Raw genomic sequence first — 22,478 nt, 5'->3', positions numbered from 1 at the left:
CTCCTCCACCTGACCTCTGGTCATCCATTTTTGCTGCTCCACATCAGGTCAGGGAGGGTTGAGGTCAGCATGGTTCGAAGGCACCGGTGGGAATGCCAACACATAGTATACAGTACATAAGCAAACAAAATAAATAAATTAAAAAAATAATTGTCCAGTAGCACCTTAGACATCAACTAAGTTTGTTCTGGGTATAAGCTTTCGTGTGCATGCACACTTCTTCAGATACATTGAAACAGAAGTCACCAGACCCTTATATATAGTGGGAGGGTGGGGTGGGGCTTTTCTCAGAAAGGTAGTGGGAGATGGGTGGTTGACTCAATGGGAATGGTAAACCTGTTGACGACTGTTAACGACTGCAGTTAGTCCTACAGGAAAAAGCAAGGGATAGTATGCAGATGACCAAAAATAGCTTTAGCATATGTAATGAGACAAGAATCCAATATCACTATTCAGACCAGGTCTCTCCATAGTTTTCAGTTTAGTAATAAGTTGTAATTCAGCAACTTTTCTTTCAAGTCTATTTCTGAAATTCTTTTGTAATAAGACAGCTGCTTTGAGATCCTGTATTGAATGTCTTGAATGTCGTAAGCAGTCCTTCATATATTGTTATTCGTTCAACGGTACACACACACAATGAATAGCACTCCTCCTGTTTCCATTTTTTTAATGTACCCTGGTTGTGGGGAATCTTTGGCCCTCCAGATGTTGCTGAACTACAACTCCCATCAGCCCCAACAAGCATGACCAGTGCCCACCCACCCCCACCCACCACGCACAGAAGAAGAGATTAGTAGGTTGGGGGGGGGACACCTCCAGTTTTTGCAGAAGTACAACAAAAAAACTTTAGGAGGAAGAAATCTAAGATGGTAGACACTAAAGAAATCCTAGTGAGGACTGAGCATGCTCAGTAGGCACAGGCTGCTGACTAACAGTTGGGGAGGAGGAACAGAATGGAGTGGCCGGAAAAGGAAAATGGAAGGAGAGAAACATAGCTTGTAAGGTCCACCCATCCCCTCGCTCTCTCGTCACCCCACACCTACCTAAGAACCAAGAGGTTTGAAGGCTTCCCTCAGGCAAATGCACAACATTTGTTATGGGCCCCCACGAACTTCAAAAGGTGGTATTCAACTAGGTTTTGCTCGGAATAGTTCCATTGCTGAAATTAAGGGGCCTAGCTTCATTCATTTCAATGGGTCTAAACTTAACAAAACTTAGTTGAATACCCCACCCATGATCATGATCACCCAGCCATGATCCAGCACGCCACTCAAAATGCCCACCACCACCCTGAAACAGCAGCTCAAAGAAGATGTAAACCCATCAAGTCACCTGAGGTCCCAATTTGAGATTTTGCTTTGAGGGAGGCTGTGATGGTCAGAAGCAGAATCCACAGGTAACAGATGATGGGGAGAGAGGTTCTCTTGGGCTGATCTCATGCAATGGGTTAGAGAAGCAACCATTCAGAGCAGAGCTTCACTTTCCTCCCCGCCCCTTTCACTGCCCAATGCCCATTGCACTGTTTGGAAGCCCAGCCTGTCCCTCCTTCCATAACTACACACTCCTTAGATTTTTAACTAGCTGTGCAGGTCAAGGGCATCAAGCAGCTGGTGGAATCTCTGGGATACCTCCCCCTCCATCATTAAAACTCTTGTGCTCGTTTCGAAAATTCTGCACAGTGACTCATTTTTATTTGGGGTGTCGCTGCTGCTTGGCCAAACTCACAAAGTGGGATTACGCCACTGATCTCATGCTGCAAACATGCACCGGTTGAGGAAACGCAGCAGCTGATTTGCTTCTTCCTCGCGTCGAGCACAACCAATAATTGCCAAGCGTGTTGGGAAGAACCAGGGACTAGGGATGGAGCGGCAGGCATCATCCCACAACGAAAATTAAGGTTGGAAGCTTCCATTCCTGGTCTCCTCAAACTGCACGGCAGTTAAATGCAGAAGAGAGAGTCTGGCTATTTTATCGTCCGATCAGGTGGCAACTCTGAGCAATGGCATTCCAAGTGATGGAGAACAATGAAGCAGATTGAAGATGGGATTTGCAAGGACATGTCCAGTAGGGCTGCACCAAGCGTCGTGTGCATGAATCAGGGGTAGGAGACCTCAGGTTCAATGGGGGTCAAACATGGCCCTCCCAAGCTGCACCCCCCCCCCAGAACACACCTTCCACTGACTTTGCTCATTTACCAAAGCAGAATGCAACCTGGAACTGCGATAAGCACTCATGCTTGCCTGGATGAAGGGTAGAGAGGGATGCCCATGTGTAGAAAGGAACATACTGAACTTTGGTAAAATTTAAATCCATTGCTCCATGCCCACTTTTGCCTCTGACCCTGCCTGCTACTGGAATGTGGCCCCTAGGAGGTTCCCCAGAGGGAAATGGTGGACCTCAGGCTGAAAAATGTCCCCTACCCCTTGTATAAATAATCAGTGCCAGGGTTGTGGAGGGCAAACAGGTCTGTGAGCAGTGGCAACAGAAATGCTCTGCATCAGCCCCAGGCAGTTGGGATTTGCCCTTTTGAATTTCCCTGTGTTATCCTGGAGTCATGCTATTCAGGAGACATTGAGGGTAACTAAACTGGTCACTCTCAGACCCAGCCACTTATTTAAAGGAGCGCAGGTGTAAACAGAGGGCTCTGCTTGGCTCTTGCTGTGCTGCCCAAGCCTGCTGGTGCCAAGATTCAAATAATTACTATGTTCGTGGCATTTTACAGAGGCAAAGAAAGACGAGGTCCCTGCCTTGAGGATCTTACAATCTAAACCACATTATTTATTTAAATAAATTCCAACAGTGGGTGTGAGGCTACAGAGGGTGAGGAAGGAAGGGAGTGGCAAAAGGATGAAGGCGTATTTGCATCAATGTGCTTAATAATGGTTTAATTTCTCTTTGCGTTCTAATACAGTCTGCTTATTTGTTTTAAAAAGGCTGGCAAGCAGGTATGGGCAATGCAATCAGGTATGTGCAACACGGCCCTCAGAGATTACCAAACATGTAGGATGGGGTCAGTCACATGGCATCATGTGACATCACATAGACCTGACATTCCATCATAAATTTGCGCAGTGCACACTCTAAGGTTCCCAGTGGTTCCTTTGCCTCTGTGGCTTCACTAGACACACCGTTGACATCAGATGGCACCAGGTGAGTGACAGGTGGGTGTGGCGGGGTAAATGGTCTTGTGGTCCTCATTTGCCCTGTGGGCCAGAGGTTCCCCATGCCCATTATAGGGAAAGATCAGAAGATCTTGTTACATTTGAATATCTTGATTACTATCAATGGCCAGGTGATGAATAGCTAGGGGTTTAATGAACTGCTGTTAATGTTCATTTAATGAACACTTAATGTTAATTTAATGATGTTAATGTTGGAAAGGAGTACACATTCTCCTGCAGAGAGTTGCGAGCTGAGAGTTGACTGAAGAGGAAGCTCCTTGAGATCCCAGGAATCTGATCCAGCTTAGGGACTCAGCTATACTGCTGCAAATAAAATGTTTTAAGCGTGTTGTAAGGTGCAATATACAAATGTGACACTAGATGGTGAAAGCGAGCTATGGCAAATTCAATATATTTTTCAAAACTTTTTTTTATAAAGCATTTTCACAAAGTTTTTTTTATATATGTGTAGATTCCACCTAGGAGTATTTGCTGCCTGCCGGAGGAGTCTCTGCTTGCATTGTTCTCTGCATGCATTGTTATAAATAAAACAATACTGCCTCAGGACCAGCAGCCACACATTTCCAAGCTCATCTTTTGTAGGCGTGCTAGTTGGGGCTAATGGGAACTGGAGCACACCAGGTCTGCGAAGGCTGATCTTAATGTGATAAATAATTGTGGGACTCATCCACTTTGGATTCACCCTGGAGCTTGTGTAAACTCATGATTTGGGTGCTAAAGTTCAAATCCCTTGGTGTTAGGACACTGTGTGACAGTTTCTTTATGCATGGAACAATTGTCCCAGTCACTCCCTTCTCCTTCTTGCGAGGAGAGGAGTGGTTGGTCACCCACGGCTATGGGTGATCTCACACTTCCAGGTTGCCATTCAGGGTGTTCCAACCTGGGGCACTGTTGCAGGGGATCATTAATGCATGTTTTATGATTTACTGTGCTGTAGAAGAAGCACAACGACAAGATATTGTTGCACTCCTCCCCGACCTCTGAGCGGTGCATGATTCCAGGGCCCATGGGGCCCGGGAGGAAACGGTTCTGAGCACAAAAGTGTTGGTGTTGATCTTTAAAGCCCTAAATGGCCTTGACCCTGGATACCTGAAGGAGTGTCTCCACTCCCATCATTCAACCCGGACACTGCGGTCCAGCTCCGAGGGCCTTCTGGTGGTTCCCTCACTGCAGGAAGTGATGTTTCAGAGAACCAGGCAGAGGGCCTTCTTGGTAGTGGCGCCTTCCCTGTGGAACGCCCTCCCATCACATGTCAAGCAGATAACCATTTATACGACTTTCCATAGACATCTGAAGGCAGCCTGTATCAGGAAGCTTTTAACGTCTGGTGTATCCTGTTACAGATGGGTAGCCGTGTTGGTCTGCCATAGTCAAAATAAAAAAATTTCTTCCTGTAGCACCTTAAAGACCAACTAAGTTAGTTCTTGGTATAAGCTTTCGTGTGCATGCACATAACTGAAGAAGTGTGCATGCACACGAAAGCTTATACCAAGAACTAACTTAGTTGGTCTTTAAGGTGCTACAGGAAGAAATTGGTGTATCCTGTGTTTTTTATATTCTGTTGGAAGCTGCCCAGAGTGGTGGGGGCAATCCAATCAGATGGGTGGGATACAAGTAATTATTATTATTATTATTATTATTATTATTATTATTATTATTAATAGGTTCCAAAACACAGGAGCCTCCATAATAGTGCCACTGTATTCTGCTCTGGTCAGACCTCACCTGGAGTACTGTGTCCAGTTCTGGGCACCACAGTTCAAGAAGGACACTGACAAACTGGAACGTGTCCAGAGGAGGGCAACCAAAATGGTCAAAGGCCTGGAAACGATGCCTTATGAGGAACGGCTAATGGAGCTGGGCATGTTTAGCCTGGAGAAGAGGAGGTTAAGGGGTGATATGATAGCCATGTTCAAATATATAAAAGGATGTCATATAGAGGAGGGAGAAAGGTTGTTTTCTGCTGCTCCAGAGAAGCGGACACGGAGCAATGGATCCAAACTACAAGAAAGAAGATTCCACCTAAACATTAGGAAGAACTTCCTGACAGTAAGAGCTGTTCGACATGTAAGAGCTGCTCTGATGGTGTTTCCTGCTTGGCAGGGGGTTGGACTCGATGGCCCTTGTGGCCTCTTCCAACTCTATGATTCTATGATTCTATGATTCATAAGTACAGACTTCCCCTGCTGCACACAGTTGCCCTTGAAAATGTGGAGAGTGCTGAGGGCAGGGGGTGATTGTTCAAGCTCCCCCTTTCTTGTCTGCTTATTTAAGTTAGGGGTGGGACACCTCAGACCTGGGGGCCACATACTAGCTCTGCTTCCCACCCTGAGTGTTCTTGCCTGAGTGGAATATGTCCTTGAACTCTGATAATGCCTCTTGCTTGTCTGGATGGTTGATAGAGAGTGGTTTTAGAGCATGTAGAAGCTAGACTACTCTACAAAGGCAACATTTACATTCATTACTGTACTTGCTTTGCTTCTGGTGCCGCTCACCACAATAATGTGGTCCTTAGAATGTTGCCCAGAAGAGAACACAGCCCTCAGGTCCTTTCCTGAGGTAATTCCTATTATGAACTCATAAATAGGTCTTGTGAGTTTGTGTATATGTGCACATGTAACAAACAGATAAATCTAGCTAGAGACCAACTGCCATTTTCCCCCCACCAAGAGGTTCTGGGAACTGTAGTTCTGTAAAGGAGCTGGGGATCTCAAATAGAGAATTTTGGGTGCCCTAACAAAAAAGGTGGGAGTTTTTGCATAGATTGATCAAAAGTCTTCCTGTTGTTAAAAATGAGATGTTCCGGATTTCAGGCAATAAGAGTCACATCACTGAGAGCTGCTATTGTGAGAGAGTTAGAGTCAAACTGAACCCAAAGCCTAGCAATTGTGTGAATGGGGTTTTTTTTTTAAATAAATTGCTGGTGGGGGTAAAGGTTCACAAACCTGGTATGAATGAATCTGCCAGTTATGTGTGTCTGCATTTCTTATCTTTCCCATCTTAAATTCAGTTTTTCACATTTCTGCAGCAATTTGTGATTTATTTTAAAAACGCATGAAAATTTGTCAGCATTTTAGTGTGAAATTCTCCTAATAAACACAATTTCACAGACAGTTTTGACTTGAATTAGGACTGCCATACATCCGGAATTTCCCAGACATAACCGGGATCTGCCCATCGAAAATAGCGTCTGGGTGGAACTTCTGGTCAGAGGTGTTGATTTTTTTTTTTTGCAATTTTCCCTTTAAAAATAGGTTAAAAACTTCAATCCCCCCCCCCCTGAGATTTTGCAAAAATAGTTCAACAGCTTTGGCCAAAAAAAAAAAAAAAGGTGTCTGGATTGAAATATGGCAACCCTACAAGAATACACATTTTTTCAAACAATTTCCCCTTACACGATGCATTTCTATGTGTTATTTTCACTAATATATGCATTTACACATATGTACACTTTACACTAGTATATGTGTAGAAATGCATTGCAAAATTTTGGATTTTGAAAGATGGCTGTATTTCAGTTGAGATCTTGTTTTGGAAAGTGCAGATTAGATAAGTTTGCTTTTAAATGTGCCAGGAATCATATTTCTCCTCCATCCCTACCCCCAACCTGCATGCTAGGGTCCCGTTCAGACTAGGGGCCCCACACCTGCAATTTACCTTTCAGTAGGCATTTGTTGTTAATTGCACAAAAGGTGGTGGTGTGTCTAATTTGGCCCTTTAGCAAAAAGCATTCATCAGCTTGAGGTGGTTTCAGAGGGCAGCAGAAGATTTGGTGGTCAAGACCAGGTTTTATTATTGTACATTTTTACACAGCGCCACAGAAGTGTCACAAACACCGCAAACCAACTTAGGGGAGTCTAGTGAAGTCCACAACAAAACATCAAGCATGTTCCCCCCTCACTTCAGAGTTTGTTCAGGACTGGAGGAGAAGCCGTAGCTTAATGGTAGAGCACTTGGTGGTGGGTTCAGTCTCTGGGATCTCCAGGAAAGGGTGGGATTGACCTCTGCCTTAAAACAATGGAGAGCTGCTTCTGGTCAGTGTAAACAGTACTGAACTCGATGGAGCAGTGCTCCAATTTGGTATAAGGCAGCTTCCTTTGCTCCAACTGCCACAGGATCATCAGTTATTGCGGATAGTTTCTCGGATCCAGTCCACATATCTGCATACATTCACATAGACGCCAGGCCTCCTAGGTTGTGCACAAATCTGGGGGCCCCAGGATACAAGCCCTTGCAGCTTCCCGTTGCAGACAAGGGGGCCGCCTGAATCACCCTGCAGAAAAAAACAAAACAAAGCACAATCACTTCTCCAGATCCTTCACTGACAGTTCACCTGTGAGGTAAATAAAGCTCAGGGAGAATGATTTGCACAAGGCCTGTGGCAGATCTTCAAAGTTTCTTATAACTAATTAGTGGTGTGTGTTTATTGTTGGGACAGGGCCTGTCCTACTATTAGGCAGATTTGGACAGCCACCTCAGATGGCAAATGCTGGAGGGTGGTATTGAGGTGCAGCAGACAAAGAAGCTCCATGTACTATATGGCTTGCCATCCTCATGGGTAGTGGAGGACTATGGGTTGTATACAACTAAGTTTTACTCTGAGTAGATCAATCAAAATCAGGCATAGGCAAACTCGGCCCTCCAGATGTTTTGAGACTACAATTCCCATCATCCCTGACCACTCGTCCCATCTCATGATGGGATGGGAGTTGTAGTGTTTGCCTATGCCTGATCAAAATGAATGGCTCTAACTTAGACATGTTTGTTCATTTCAGTGGGTCTACTCAGAGTAGGACTAGTCTTACCTACAACCCTATCAGCAGTATTGAAGTAAGATTCAGCTGCCACTTTGTTCAGTTTCTGTATGTGAATTGGTGAGGGCACCATTCTGTCTTTCGTCTCAGGCAGCTTGTTAGAAATATCAAGGGTGAATCTAGAACAGAAGATGTTTTGAAGACTGTGCTGGGCATGAGGAATTTCCATCCCATAGGCTGAATGTGACTCTCTGTCTGGCCCCTGGGACTCTCACTGGGATATACGCACACACCCCTCTAGGCTATGCCCCTTCTCACTAAGGCAAGACCCTCACTGGTCCTAATGCTCATTGAGGAGGAATGATGTCACTTTTGGGAGGCCAGCTTCATGGCTCAACCCTACCAAACAGAGCTATAGTGAAACAGGAAACCCAAATCACACCACAGGTTTAATTAACCACCAAGATGACACTGATAAAAGCCCAGATAAATGAGAGAAATCACAGAAGCACCAAACAATTATCTTTCAGCGGCTAATTCTGGTGGTTAATTCAGTTTGTTGTATGGTTCCGTTTCTTGTTTTACTGCTTTTGGTGGTTAATTTTATCACTTGATTCAATTTGCTCTGTGGTTTCATTTCTTGTTTCACTGCATCTCTGCCTCATTTGGCTTGTAGAGTTGGTTTCCTGCTATATGGGAAGCGTAATTATATAGCTTCATCACTAGGTGGCACTAGACTTAGTTCTATCTGCCGTTCTGTTCTTCTTCAAGAGGAACAATAAAGTTCTTGTTTAGCTTCCTGACTAGTACAGGTCTTCAACTGGTAGGATGTGACCCAACACTGGATCTTAACCTAAGACAGATCACAACAGCAGAGCTATCACAATAAGATCTAAAAACCTGAAGAACTGGGTCCTCAAATGCTTGATTAGGCTAAAGGTGGATTGTCTTAAAAGGTTAAAGAGTGCTAATCTACAAGATTCCAGAAAACACATTTATCCACTGGCATTCACCTAGTCCTCAGGAATATTCTCAGGCTTAGTGGAAATCAATTCAACTCACCTGGCAAGCATCTGTGCCTCCTTCCATAGCGCCAGCGCAAACCATGTTCTCATTGATATAATTAGGGTAAATGGACCGACAGTCGTCTTGACCAACAATGGTGACGTTTGCACAATGCAAAACACTGGGGAAGCTTGCTGTAAAACAACAACAACACAGTGTTTGGAGAGAGCGTCAAACATTACAGAATGGGTGGGGACAGAGCAGTATCCCCTGCTCCTTCTCATAGGAGCGTCTCCACCCCCATCGTTCTACCCAGACACTGAAGTCCAGCACCGAGGGGCTTCTGGCGGTTCCCTCACTGCGAGAAGCGAAGTTACAGGGAACCAGGCAGAGGGCCTTCTTGGTAGTGGCGCCCTCCCTGTGGAACACCCTCCCACCAGATGTCAAAGAGAACAACAACTACCAGACTTTTAGAAGACATCTGAAGTCAGCCCTGTTTAGGGAAGCTTTTAATGTTTGCTGTATTACAGTATTTTAATATTTTTTTGGAAGCTGCCCAGAGTGGGTGGGGAAGCCCAGCCAGATGGACGGGGTATAAATAATAAATTATTATTATTATTATTATTATTATTATTATTATTATTATTCTAGGACTTGGGGTCATTTGGTCCGATAACTGGAAGGAGATGCAGGACCTGACATCTTATGCATTTCTGAACACCTTTTTTCTCAAAGTATGCATTTCTAAATGCACTTTATCCTAACATACATACACACTTTTTTTTTTTTTAAAGATGAAACTGCAGCACAAAAGTCAGAGAAGTATGAAATCTGCGTTCCAGTCTGCAGGCTTTACTGGAGATTGCAGTTCAGATTAATTCATATCAGAATCCACAAATTCCTCAAGCATGCAGACCGTCATCACAGCCATCTCATTCACCCAGTGATGTCTGTCCTGTTCTTATTTATGCCTTCAGAAGAGGACGTCCATAAGAGAAATGGTGGGTTTGGGGTAGGGGTAGGGGTAGGGATAGGGATAAGGATAGGGATAGGGATAGGGATAGGGGTAGGGGTAGGGGTAGGGGTAGGGGTAGGGGTAGGGGTAGGGGTAGGGGTAGGGGTAGGGGTAGGGGTAGGGATAGGGATAGGGATAGGGATAGGGATAGGGATAAGGATAGGGATAGGGATAGGGATAGGGATAGGGGTAGGGGTAGGGATAGGGATAGGGGTAGGGGTAGGGGTAGGGGTAGGGGTAGGGGTAGGGGTAGGGATAGGGATAGGGATAGGGATAGGGATAGGGATAGGGATAGGGACTAACAAATGAAATGAGTAAAGGATTGTAGCCTTTGGTACAAGTGGGGAAGTACCAATCTATTAATTTCGGTTTCTCTCAGTTTCTCATTTTTTTCAATCTTAAATTCAGTTCTCCACATTTCCACATAGGCTTTCGATCTTTTTTAAAAACTCCTCATGAAAACTCATCAACATTTTAGCACAAATTTCTGCCAATGTACACAACTTTCACAAATATACACATTTTACCAAAGACTCTTCTTTTCTTATCTCTGCAGCTGCAATCACCTGGGTGATGCGGACGCCATTAGGCAGTTGAATGCGCATGCGTACTCCATTAGTTTCCCTCCCTGCAACCCTCCCTCTGCGTGGCTCCGGACTCTGGCAACCCACACTACGCCACTGGTTGGAAGTATTTAGGGGTGAAGATTTGGGAAATGGGTATTATTACTTTGTTTTTAACTGTTTTGTAATTTGCCATCCTTTGGGAGGAAGGGCGGGAATAAAATGTCATGAAATAAAATAAGAAATAAATGTTAGGTTGAAAGGACGCACTTTAAAAGGCAACATACCTTGTGGGCTTGTCGTGGTGCCCCATCCTGAAACGTGGCATTGGGTCCCGGGCACAGGGCAGCTGGTGGGCAAATCAATGACGTTGACTTTTTTGTTTAAGCAAACCGGGGTCAGCAACTTGACAAGCATGATATCGTTGTTCTTGGTCCGGGAGTTGTAGCCCGGATGCACAATGACTTTTGACGCTAGTTTCAGCTGCTCAGACCAGTCCAGTTGTGTGAGGTGATGTTCCCCGAGACGGACAGGAAAAGGACTAGGAGCAAATAAATATAAATGGCAAGTTAGGCTGGTAGGAGTGCTGCCAACAGTGCTTTGCTTTGTTTTTCTTACTGGACTTGATCCTGCACTTTTAACAGCATCACAGAAGTCCAGCAGGTGCAACGTTTTCCAACATGCATGCCAGACTGTTGCTAAAAGAATAGGAGCAGCACCTTTAGAAAAGTTGGCAACTCTACCTGGCAGTGAAAAAAGAGGTGGTGGTGGTGATGATTTAAATTTATATACTGCCATATACAGTGGTGCCCCGCAAGACGAATGCCTTGCAAGACGGAAAACTCGCTAGACGAAAGAGTTTTCCGTTTTGGAGGTGCTTCGCAAAACGAATCTCCTATGGGCTTTCTTCGCAAGACGAAAATGTCTTGCGAGTTCCTGCGGGTTTTTCCCCCTTTCCCCCACTTTTTTCTAAGCCGCTAAGCCGCTTATCAGCAGATCTGATAAGCTGATAAGCCGCTAAAAGCCGCTAATAGTGCTAATAGCGCTAATAGCGCTAATCCGTCAACGGGCTTGCTTCACAAGACGAAAAAACTGCTAGACGAAGAGAATCACAGAACGGATTCTTTTCGTCTTGCGAGGCACCACTGTACCCACAGGTCTCAGGACGGTTCACAGAGATGGTCAAGTATATCTATTTTTTTCACAGGAGGGATGGGGAAGCTGTGACCCTCCAGATACTGCTGGACTCCAACTCCCATCAGTCCTGAGCATTGGCCATCCTTCCTGAAGCTGATAGGAGTCGGAGTTGAACAGATTCTGGATGGCCGCAAACTCCCCTATCTTTGGTTTGTATGAACTGCAGTGAGACAGTGCAGGCAAAGCTCATCAAACATTCAAAAGCACTGTGCAAATGCCCATTATTATTAGGTCTTTTGGATGCAGCGCTAGACGCCACTTATGCAGGATTGAGAACAGAAGCAAGACTCCATTGCCGAGTGAGATCACTCACAATGACTATACGTGAGATTTACATTAATGCTGTGTGGGAATGCCTTCCATGTTGAAGTTTCGTAATGCGTGGCCTTCAGCTGGGTCGACGCATGCTTGCATATGATTTGCAGGGGCCTTGCTAGGTACTTAAAGGCTTGTGTCACAAGATTGCAACACATTTGCATATCCTAATTTGTCTGTATCAATGCCTCTGGAATATGAAGACTGTGGGTGGCTGGAAAGGCAACAGTACAGTGCCCAGCCTTCCTATAATCAAAGTAAAACAATGTTTGGAAAAAAAATTCATTTTTTAAAAAAAAGCAGGGGTGAGGCCCCACTGTAACAATGCCCCTGAGATTAGATGTGATAAATTCCCTGGGGAAAGGGATTGATTAAGACTACTCTGGAAAATGAAGCTCTGTGAGGGGAATTTAGGGCTCTCCTAACAACTCTCAGGTGGGATGCGGGTGGCTCTGTGGGTTAAACCACAGAGCCTAGGACTTGCCGATAGAAGGTCTGTGGTTCGAATCCCTGCAGTGGGGTGAGCTCCTGTTGCTCAGTCCTTGCTCCTGCCAACCTAGCAGTTCAAAAGCACGTCAAAGTGCAAGTAGATAAATGGGTACCACTCTGGCAGGAAGCTAAACGGCATTTCCGTGCGCTGCTCTGGTTAGCCAGAAGTGGCTTAGTCATGCTGACCACATGACCCGGAAGCTGTACGCCGGCTCCCTTGGCCAATAAAGCGAGATGAGCACCACAACCCCAGAGTCGGCCACAACTGGACCTAATGGTCAGGGGTCCCTTTACCTTTAACAACTCTCAGTGCCTTTAACAAACCACAGCTCCCATAATTATTTGGGGGGGAACCATGACTGAAGAGGTAGCATAGTGCTTTAAATGTACAGTGAGTGTAATAATACAGTGCCTCTCATGCCCACAAACAAACGCGTATTTTTCATATGTGTGCGCTGGCACACGCAAACCCCCAGCCCTCTCCCTGCCCGTGTACACTTACACTCCCATTTTACAGTGGGCAGCGGTGAGCACCCATCTGTTGGTGATCAGTGTCCCTCCACAGTGCAGTCTGAAGCCTGAAAAAAGTGCAGCCTGCCAGGGCTGGGAATTGATCGGACAAGGCCCCCCGCCAATTATCCGGTTTTCATCTGCTGTGGCAGCTGGAAGAACATAAAACCACAAATCATTACCATCTTGCCACATAAACAAAGCTCAATAGGTTACTACAGACCTCCAAGTGTCCCTATTTTCCATGGATGTCCCCAATTTAGAGAAACCATCCCAGTTTCTGATTTGATCCCAGAATGTCCCACTTTTCCTTAGGATGCCCCTATTTTCGTTGGAGAAATGTTGGAGGGTATATTACTATTAGTATATAAAGCACTTAACAGCTGGGGACCTGTTTACTTGTAGGATTGTTTTATCCCATATATGCCTTCTTGGTCACTTTGGTCTGCAGAACGTGCACTATTACAAGTGCTGCTGCGACATATAATACGCATTCAACACTTGTAGGAAACGGATCTTTGGACTCCCTTCCTGTTGATATCAGGCAGGCACCTTCGCTGTGCTCCTCCCAGTGCCTGACTAAAACATTTTTCTTTAGGCAAGCTTATCCAGACATGTAGAAGTTACACGTGTTGTTGTTTTTTTAAGTACCGTTGATTTTAATCATCTTCTGAATGTTTTCAAATACCTGTTTTTATCAATCATTTCAATGTTTTGTTTTATATTTTTGTAAACTGCTCAGAGGTTTCCTTACAACCAAGCAGCAATCTCAATGTTGTTAAATAAGTTAGACAAATCAAACAACTTTGTGTGATCATAGGACTGTTCACACGGTGAACAGAATGCGGCCACAAGCTGTCTCTGCACATGTACAAGCATTTGTATGAAAGAGTGTACACTAGCTGATTTGTACAGCTCAGCTATTATGCACACAGACACACAGATAGTACACTTGCTGAACATGTTGAATATGACACGTGAATAACTGTGCTAATGTACATCTCCGCTTTTTGGGTATGCTAGGATCGGCATATTTCAAAAAGTGAAAATCCGGACAGAATTTGGAGGGGGGGCAAGGGGTATGAAAGTTGTTGAGTTTTTTTTAAGGAAAATCATCAAAAGCAATACTGGATGGCGGCTAACAGATTGAGGTTGAATCCTGACAAGACAGAAGTACTATTTTTGGGGGACAGGAGGCGGGCAGGTGTGGAGGATTCCCTGGTCCTGAATGGGGTAACTGTGCCCCTGAAGGACCAGGTGCGCAGCCTGGGAGTCATTTTGGACTCACAGCTGTCCATGGAGGCACAGGTCAAATCTGTATCCAGGGCAGCTGTTTACCAGCTCCATCTGGTATGCAGGCTGAGACCCTATCTGCCTGCGGACTGCCTCGCCAGAGTGGTGCATGCTCTGGTTATCTTCCGCTTGGATTACTGCAATGTGCTCTACGTGGGGCTACCTTTGATGGTGACCCAGAAACTACAACTAATCCAGAACGCGGCAGCTAGACTGGTGACTGGGAGCAGCCGCAGAGACCACATAACACCGGTCTTGAAAGACCTACATGGGCTCCCAGTACGTTTCCAAGCACAATTCAAAGTGTTAGTGCTGACCTTTAAAGCCCTAAACGGCCTTGGTCCAGTATATCTGAAGGAGCGCCTCCACCCCCATCGTTCTACCCGGACACTGAGGTCCAGCACTGAGGGCCTTCTGGCAGTTCCCTCACTGTGAGAAGCCAAGTTACAGGGAACCAGGCATAGGGCCTTCTCGGTAGTGGCGCCTTCCCTGTGGAACACCCTCCTACCAGATGTCAAAGAGAACAACAACTACCAGGCTTTTAGAAGACATCTGAAGGCAGCCCTGTTTCGGGAAGCTTTTAATGTTTGATGTATTATAGTATTTTAGTATTCTTTTGGAAGCTGCCCAGAGTGGCTGGGGAAGCCCAGCCAGATGGGCGGGGTATAAATAATAAATTATTATTATTATTATTATTATTATTGCCAACTTGGGTTGCCAAACATCCAGATTTTCCCAGACATTCCAGTGATTTCTGCCTGGACACTGCTTCCGATGGCTGACTGCTGCCTATGTCTGGGAAATTCATGTATACATGCATACAGACGGTACACTAGTCAAATGTAATTTGTGAACACCCCCTAAGTTACACTTTTGTGAGGAATAGGTGCATGACCAAGGCCTGCTTCACAAGTTATGTTTTTAGGAGATATGAGTTGCAATACTAGAAAAAGAAACATATATATTGGGGTTTGATGGAGGAGGCAAAGTTCAATCTGGGGCAGAGGGAATTTTGGCTCATATGTTCAACTTCTGAAAGAGACATTTATTAGCTAAATATTTAAGATATTTGCATCCTGCTTTTCTGACTAACCTCACAAGGTGGATTACATAAAAATATTGAGACAAAAAGCATGAATTAAAACAAATAAGACAAGCAACTGGGGGTAGCCTTTATGAAAGCTAGATCTCTCCTTTCCTCAAAACATAATGGTTCTTGGGTAGCCTTGTGATGGCAACTCAAGGAAGAAGAGGCCACATCTGCAGCAATACTGGGAAACCATGTTGCTGTTAAAGATGGAAATATCTGCCAATTTTGGTTTCCCTCAGTTTCTCATTTTTAGTCCAGTCTTAAGATCAGTTCTTAGATCCTCCCTCTATTGTGTGGGCAGGTAATCCCTCCCCTACCTGGCCTGGTCTCCTTGGCAACGCTTCCCCCAGGCGGGATTGGACAACTGACTGGGGTAGGCGGAGACCTCCAGGTATCACACCTGAGGGAAGGCAAAGCCAAGCCTATGCTGTTGGGGCCGCTCCAGATCTAGGGGCTGCACGCGTCCATGCAAAGGGCGCCCCCGTTTTAAGCGGGGAGTGGTCATTACCACATAAAAAATATTAAAAGTAAAACTTTCAGGGAGAAAAAAGTCTACTCCCTGTTGGGCTTGCTCTTAATATCACCCTCCTGTAGTCTAAAATGGTACAGGCCACCCTCCTACCTCAGGATTCCAGCACCACATTCTGCTGGAAAAGAATGTCTAAATCAGTGCTACTTTCCTGGCCCTCAATGCTGCTGTCACTATTCCCTGCCCTCATGGATCTATTGATCTAACCTCAGTGGTTGGCCAAAAACACCAAACAGCTTTAAAATGTTTCCATGTGTTTTTCAACCACTAGATGCATCCTGTGCTGTACACTCTCAAACATATTTACCACACCTAAAAATACAATAACAACAACATCACACACTTATTTTGCCTGCCCTACAGATCTTACCAGGAGACACCAGGAACAAAATGGCAGTCAGCAATTCCAGTAAATGAGACGACATGGTGGTTGGGGGTGGGATGCAATTCTTTCCAGGAATAAGCTGTCCTGTAAGAGAGGAGATAATAATGCAATCTTTCCATTGTTCTAGGAGTTCCAGAGACACGGAGAAAGCAGTGGGAGAAAGGAGGACAGTTGAAGATAGCAAAGAGCCTCCAAAAAACCTGCTCCTTTTCTTTTCACCACAACTCCACAAATGTGAGATGTGAATCAAAATAACTGAGAGCCATTCTGCCCTTTACACAGAATGAGGTGTTGTTGTTGTTGTTGTTGTTGTTGTTGTTAATTACTGGCCCTTCACCCTAAGTTCCCAGCATGGGTTACAACAATTGGAAATGCAACATGAAAACAGTTTTTAAAACATACAATTCTAAAAAGCGCAACCACAAAAAAATAGGGTGGGTCATAAAAATTTACATCTCAGGTGCCCAAGGTTAGAGAAAAGAGGTGCACCTTTAGCATTTACTGAAAGCTGCAGAGTGAAGAAGCCAGACGCACCTCTGTGGGGAGGGAATTCCACAACATAGGGGCTGCCACAGAGAAGGCCACCTCCTGGACCACCCCACCCCATAAGCTTCTGAGAGCAGTGGAGCAACCCAGAAGGCTCCGTCTGCCCTGGCTTACTTAGGGCATTAAGCACTAATGTGAGCAACTTAAATTTGGCCTGAAAACAAACTGGCCAACCAAGGCAGGTGTTTTAAAATAAAACGGGGGTTTAGTGTCATCTAAATGGAACCCCAGCCAGTTACCTGGCTGCTATATTTTGGACCAGTAGACTGACATGGAAGGAAGACAGACTCTGCCATTTTATATCACAGGTAGGAGGTCCTGTTTTCAATTGTTCCTGCACATAAATGCTCCTTATATTCCCTGCATGGTAAACTAGGACATCACAGAGAAAGGTTAAATGCAGCCACTTCTCCCTGGTGTGCTATATTACTATAGGTAGAAAAATTCTTATGCGGAGGAGCATTCAAAAGTATCTCACTCACACACAGAGAGACCCCTGCACTCTGAAACAGTACCATTCAGATTTTACCACTTCATTCTGAACAATGAGTAGGACAGTGGAGTTAGTAATTGGCTTGAAGTCCATCTCCAGCCACTTGGGTAGTTATATCTGATCTTTTCCAAGATTGCTTCCAGACTTGAGTGATTTGCCAGTCCCCAATCATGGCTGTTCTGCTATAAGAGGGTTTGTGGATTAGCAACTCAGCTTCCACACTTCCGGAATCCAAATAACAACCTGTTGTAACCAAGAGGGCAGCTCGCCTCTCCCCAGCTTTAGTTGTCAGGGTGAATTTTCATTAGGATCACACCGTGGAGGGGGAAAGGGTTAAATACTCTCTTCCCCATCACTGCATTCCTGATCATGAGCCCCACTCTCTGTAAGCACACAAGGTGCTTCCAGGCTTAATGCTGTAAATGGGTCATTCAGATTTTTGAAACAGGCTGCTGGCAAGAGGTGTTTTTTAAAAAGGGGGGTGGGTTCCCCAATCCAAAAGGGTACATCCAGATTAAAGGGGATTCTGGCATTCTGGTGTCAAAGATGGCATGTGGACCCTACAATAAAAAACCCACAACAACTTGCATGCATAAGGAACACTGATCCCACAATATAAACCTGTCTGGAAGCAAGCACATACACACTTCAATTTAGGGACTGAATATAGATATACCGTATTTTTTGCTCTATAAGACTCACTTTTTCCCTCCTAAAAAGTAAGGGGAAATGTGTGTGCGTCTTATGGAGCGAATGCAGGCTGCGCAGCTATCCCAGAAGCCAGAACAGCAAGAGGGACTGCTGCTTTCACTGCGCAGCGATCCCTCTTGCTGTTCTGGCTTCTGAGATTCAGAATATTTTTTTTCTTGTTTTCCTCCTCCAAAAACTAGGTGCGTCTTGTGGTCTGGTGCGTCTTATAGAGTGAAAAATACGGTATATAAATGTCAATGTGACCTGGAAACGATTTGCCGCTCAGAACCAGAGCATCATGCAGGGCTGGTTCTTGGTGGCCACAACCTCTCCTCTTCCTCCTCAACCACTACGACAGGAACCAGCAAGGTTTACCTCGCCTGGGCCAGTTCATTCCCATAGAGATCGCTCCATGGGCCCGATCGCATATGCGCAGACATGATTTCTGGCATCTGCGTCTGCACAGGTGCGAATCCCTGCGCCATGGAAGCGAGTCCCCGCTCCGCACTGTGCTGGTTTAGCACAGCACACGGGGACTCGTCAAGTGGGCAGCTCGGTTCGGGGGCAGCTTGTGGGCCGTTTAAATGACCCCCATGGGCCATTTGTGGCCTATGGGCCACAGGTTGCCGACCCCTGCACTAAGAACTGTTCAAGGGAGGAAGTCACCAGCGGTGGCCATGGAAAGGCCATGGAGAGGCAACAGGATGCTTCCTCTCAGCTGCCACTCAGGGCAAGTATCAGCTCACCCTCCTCCCCAAAGTTGGTGGCAGCAACATTGTCAGAGAAATTAGGGACATTCCAGGATCAAATCCAGTGCTCTGGTCCATGGGGTCACGAAGAGTCGGACACGACTAAAGAACTAAACAACAACAACAAGGATCAAATCAGAACCCGGGGTGGCTTTTGTAATTCTTGAACTGTCCCTGAAAAATGGGGACACTTAGAGGGTATGTCATCTCCGCCTGAGCAAATTCTGCTACTGTCAGATTTTCGGTGTTCTGGGTTTAAAAAGAAAAGAAACTGAACAGAGAAAACATGAAAGGAGGATGTTCTGATTACTGCACCATGCAGATGCCCTCTAGAAAGCGAGCAAATAAAGATGCCAGGATCTAGATCTAATCAATCAATAGTTCTTGCAGGGCAACAAGCAGAACAAAGAAACAATATAAATCACTCCGGAGTGACTCAGTCTGTGCCATTCTTATCATGCCACATAACAAACCTTTTCAAATCCTGCACAGAAAGCTGTTGAGTAGACAGCCTAGAGATATATCTATGGTTTGCAGACTCCAACAAGAAAGCAGAAAGACGTATCAATTTGAGTCAACAGCAGGCAGCTCCTCGCTGAGAGGTTATGCTGGGGAGACGCTCCTTGACTGCAGGCTGCATCCAGAGGAATTTGTACAGCCTGCCCAGATCTGTTCAGATTCACCAAGTTGCAGATATTTCAGATAAGGAAACAAATAAATCAGGGTGTTGGCTATCAAGACAGAGATCTCCTGTCAGCTAACTCCCACTGCCTCCAGAGGAGAACCTTAAAGAGATGTCCCAGAGAAAATGCACTACCCAGAAAACAATACACCTAAGGTGGTTTTCAGACCTTGAAAACAGAAAGCCATAGAAGCATAGAGATGTCTTACCCCCAAAGGCTGCCGGAATCCAAGACACTGTCTCTCAGGCCCTTCTTGGCTTTTATTTCAACTAGTCCTGCCCTGGATTTACCCGGCTTTGGCTTTTCAGGAAGTGTTTGTTAACACCCCCGCCTTGCTCTTTCATAGCCGAGTGACTAGGACCAAATCCATTGTTCAGATTAATGCAGACTTCCCGATGATATAACAGGTGATTGTTAGAGGAGGAGGAAGAAGAAGATGCCCTCAGAAATCGCCTGTGTTGAGGGCTGAATCACACAGCCTCTCTCTGCTCACCACTGGACACCTGTTCTCCCTTGAGCAAGTTGTCTGAATCACTTGCCCTGTAGCATCAGCCAAAGATGGGCTTGCCCCACACTACCTGAAGCAGAGCCGGCCCTCCCATGAGACAAGGTGAGGTGGTTGCCCTCAAGCAGTATATTATGTCGGCGCTGTTATTTATGTGTGCATTCATTCATTCATTCATTCATTCATTCATTTTACACATTTATTCACAACATCTATTTTCTAGGCTACTGTCCATGCCCTCTCTGACCCTCAAAGCAGTGTATAGCCAGCCTCCATAAAACAATAAACATATTCAGTTTTAAAACACACCATTCCCAAATCTTGAAAGCAGAGACAACCAACAGGGTGATCTCCAAATCGTAACCCTCTTGTTGAACTCCAGTTCCCATCAGTGCCAGCCAGCATGGCCAGTGGTCTGGGGTGCTTAGTGGGTCTGTGACTTCATAATAAATGATTGCTGGGTCTGGGGTGATGGGAGTTAGAGTCCAGCAACATTTGGAAGCCACCACATGGGCTGCCTTAAAGAATGATTTTAATACAATCAATTGCCATAATTCTAACATCAGTAACCTTCAATACATAAGCCTCCTTCACCTGTGAATTTCATGATGGGACTTTGGGGCTGCACCTCTAACCCTGACCTTGAGGCCACATGGCTCCCCAACTCCCACCCCCAGTATCTGAGTATTATGGCTGGACATCTGCAGGGGAAAGCTAATGGATGAAGATATCTACATGTGTTGGCTTTCTGGTCCTGATTGCGCTGGGTTCTGGTTTGCATGAAAAAGCTATGCATGATGAAGTCTACGAGCATACGGTAGGTCATTCCTCAATATGTCCATGCCTACCTCATGGATGCCCAAGGTGGAGCCAAGGAGACGCATCTTCTCAGGAGCTGTGATGTGTCTTCATGAGATTCCTACACTGTTAGCACTTCAAAGGACTGCACAGACTTTTAGAAGACATCTGAAGGCAGCCCTGTTCAGGGAAGCTTTTAATGTTTAATAGACTATTGTATTTTAATATTATGTTGGAAGCCTCCCAGAGTGGCTGGGGAAACCCAGCCAGATGGGCGGGGTAGAAATAATAAATAATAATAATAATAATAATAATTATTATTATTATTATTATTATTATTATTATTATTATTATTATTATTATTATTACTGAAGTTGGTGGACTACCCTTCATTGGGGGGTTTTAAGCAGAGGTTGGATGGCCGTCTGTCATGGATGCTTTAGCTGAGATTCATGAGATTCATGCATTGCAGGAAGATGAACGAGATGACCCTGATGATTCTATGATTGAAGCACATATAAAGTAGCTTCCTATGTTCCTGTGTTCTTGTGTCCTTCTGAGGTGTGTTTGGTGTACCCAGCTGGCTTTGCTCTATATTTCTTTCTATACAGAAGCTTACTATGTTGGGCATGCTGTGAGTTTGGGGGCGAGGTTTTGAATCTTCTGGAAAGGCCACGTGAAGCTCCTTCATTTCCAGAAGTAGAGCCCTGCTGGACCAGACCAAAGGCCCATCTGATCAGCAGTCTGTTCTCACAGGGGCCAAGCAGAACGCCATTGGAAAGGCTCAGAAGCAGGACTCGTATCCAGGATGGCAAGGAACAACCATAAACTGGGTCATTGCATGAAATAGCCCCTGTTTAATGGCATTCACTTTCAGGTGACTTGACTAACAGAACACCAAAACAGCGCCACTAGTTATGATTCATGGAGGACGTATGCATGGAACCAGCAAAAAGGGTGGTAATTTGTTACCATCAAATTACCCAGCAGTGCTTTGGGTTTCTCTGTTTCTTTGACTTAATTACAATATATTTACTTCCCAGGGCCATGACATCTAAGGGTTGCTCAACTAATTCAGTTTCGATGCCTCCTGTGAAAGGGAACCTGCAAAGCTGGGAGACAGTGGCGAAACAACTCTCCCTGTGTCCGATGAAATAAATAAATTGGCCAGACCACATTATTACAGCCACTTTTAAAAGATGTCTTCTGTTGGCTGTCTAATGGCTGATCTTCAACTTGACACCTATCCTTACAGGAACCTGGGGTTGATATGGGTGTGAGAGCCTGTGGCGAAGCTCTGCATACTTCATCAGAACTTCTTATGACTTGTAATTGGAAAGATTTGGAACAGCTGCAACAGGTTATTTAGTCTAACACCTGTCCTAAGGCTGCTTGTGCACTAGGTATTTAGTGTGGAGCTGGCATGCCTCTTTTGATCACATTTTGCAGGGGTCCACGTGACGTTGTCGTCCATTTGCAACCCTCCTGCATTTTCCCAGCAATATGTGAGTGAGAGTTGGAGAGCTTCTCTAAACAGTGATGTGCTATGGAGATTCTGATTTCCCCCCCAAAAAGTATACTGTTGATTCTCTGATGTGTTGCATTCTGATTTTGTAGGTGGTTTTTGTTTTTTTTTAACATGCATCCCAGTGCATTTATCTGAGGTACTTATGAATAGGAAGGCGTC

General features: G+C 45.2%; 1 protein-coding gene across 2 annotated transcripts; it reads right to left on the bottom strand.

Annotated features, from left to right (window-relative positions):
- Window positions 1–6,950: 6,950 nt before the first annotated feature.
- Window positions 6,951–19,916, bottom strand: LOC309537272 (trypsin-like). Of its 2 annotated transcripts, none has more exons than XM_082232065.1 (6): window positions 19,697–19,916; window positions 16,313–16,411; window positions 13,023–13,182; window positions 10,807–11,060; window positions 8,999–9,135; window positions 6,951–7,455 (listed from the first exon to the last, which is right to left on the bottom strand). In XM_082232065.1, the coding sequence occupies exons 2-6, from the start codon at window positions 16,365–16,367 to the stop codon at window positions 7,303–7,305; spliced, it is 759 nt and encodes a 252-aa protein (XP_082088191.1). In that variant the 5' UTR covers window positions 16,368–16,411; window positions 19,697–19,916; the 3' UTR covers window positions 6,951–7,302. The 2 variants fall into 2 exon arrangements, with proteins under 2 accessions (XP_082088191.1, XP_082088192.1); XM_082232066.1 differs by lacking the exon at window positions 19,697–19,916 and adding an exon at window positions 19,279–19,562.
- Window positions 19,917–22,478: the final 2,562 nt, after the last annotated feature.

The sequence above is a fragment of the Podarcis vaucheri genome, assembly GCF_965113315.1.
Source record: "Podarcis vaucheri genome assembly, chromosome: 7".
NCBI classification, from domain to species: domain Eukaryota; kingdom Metazoa; phylum Chordata; class Lepidosauria; order Squamata; family Lacertidae; genus Podarcis; species Podarcis vaucheri.
Note: the sequence above shows the minus strand (reverse complement) of the source record. Positions and strands in the feature narration are given on the sequence as shown.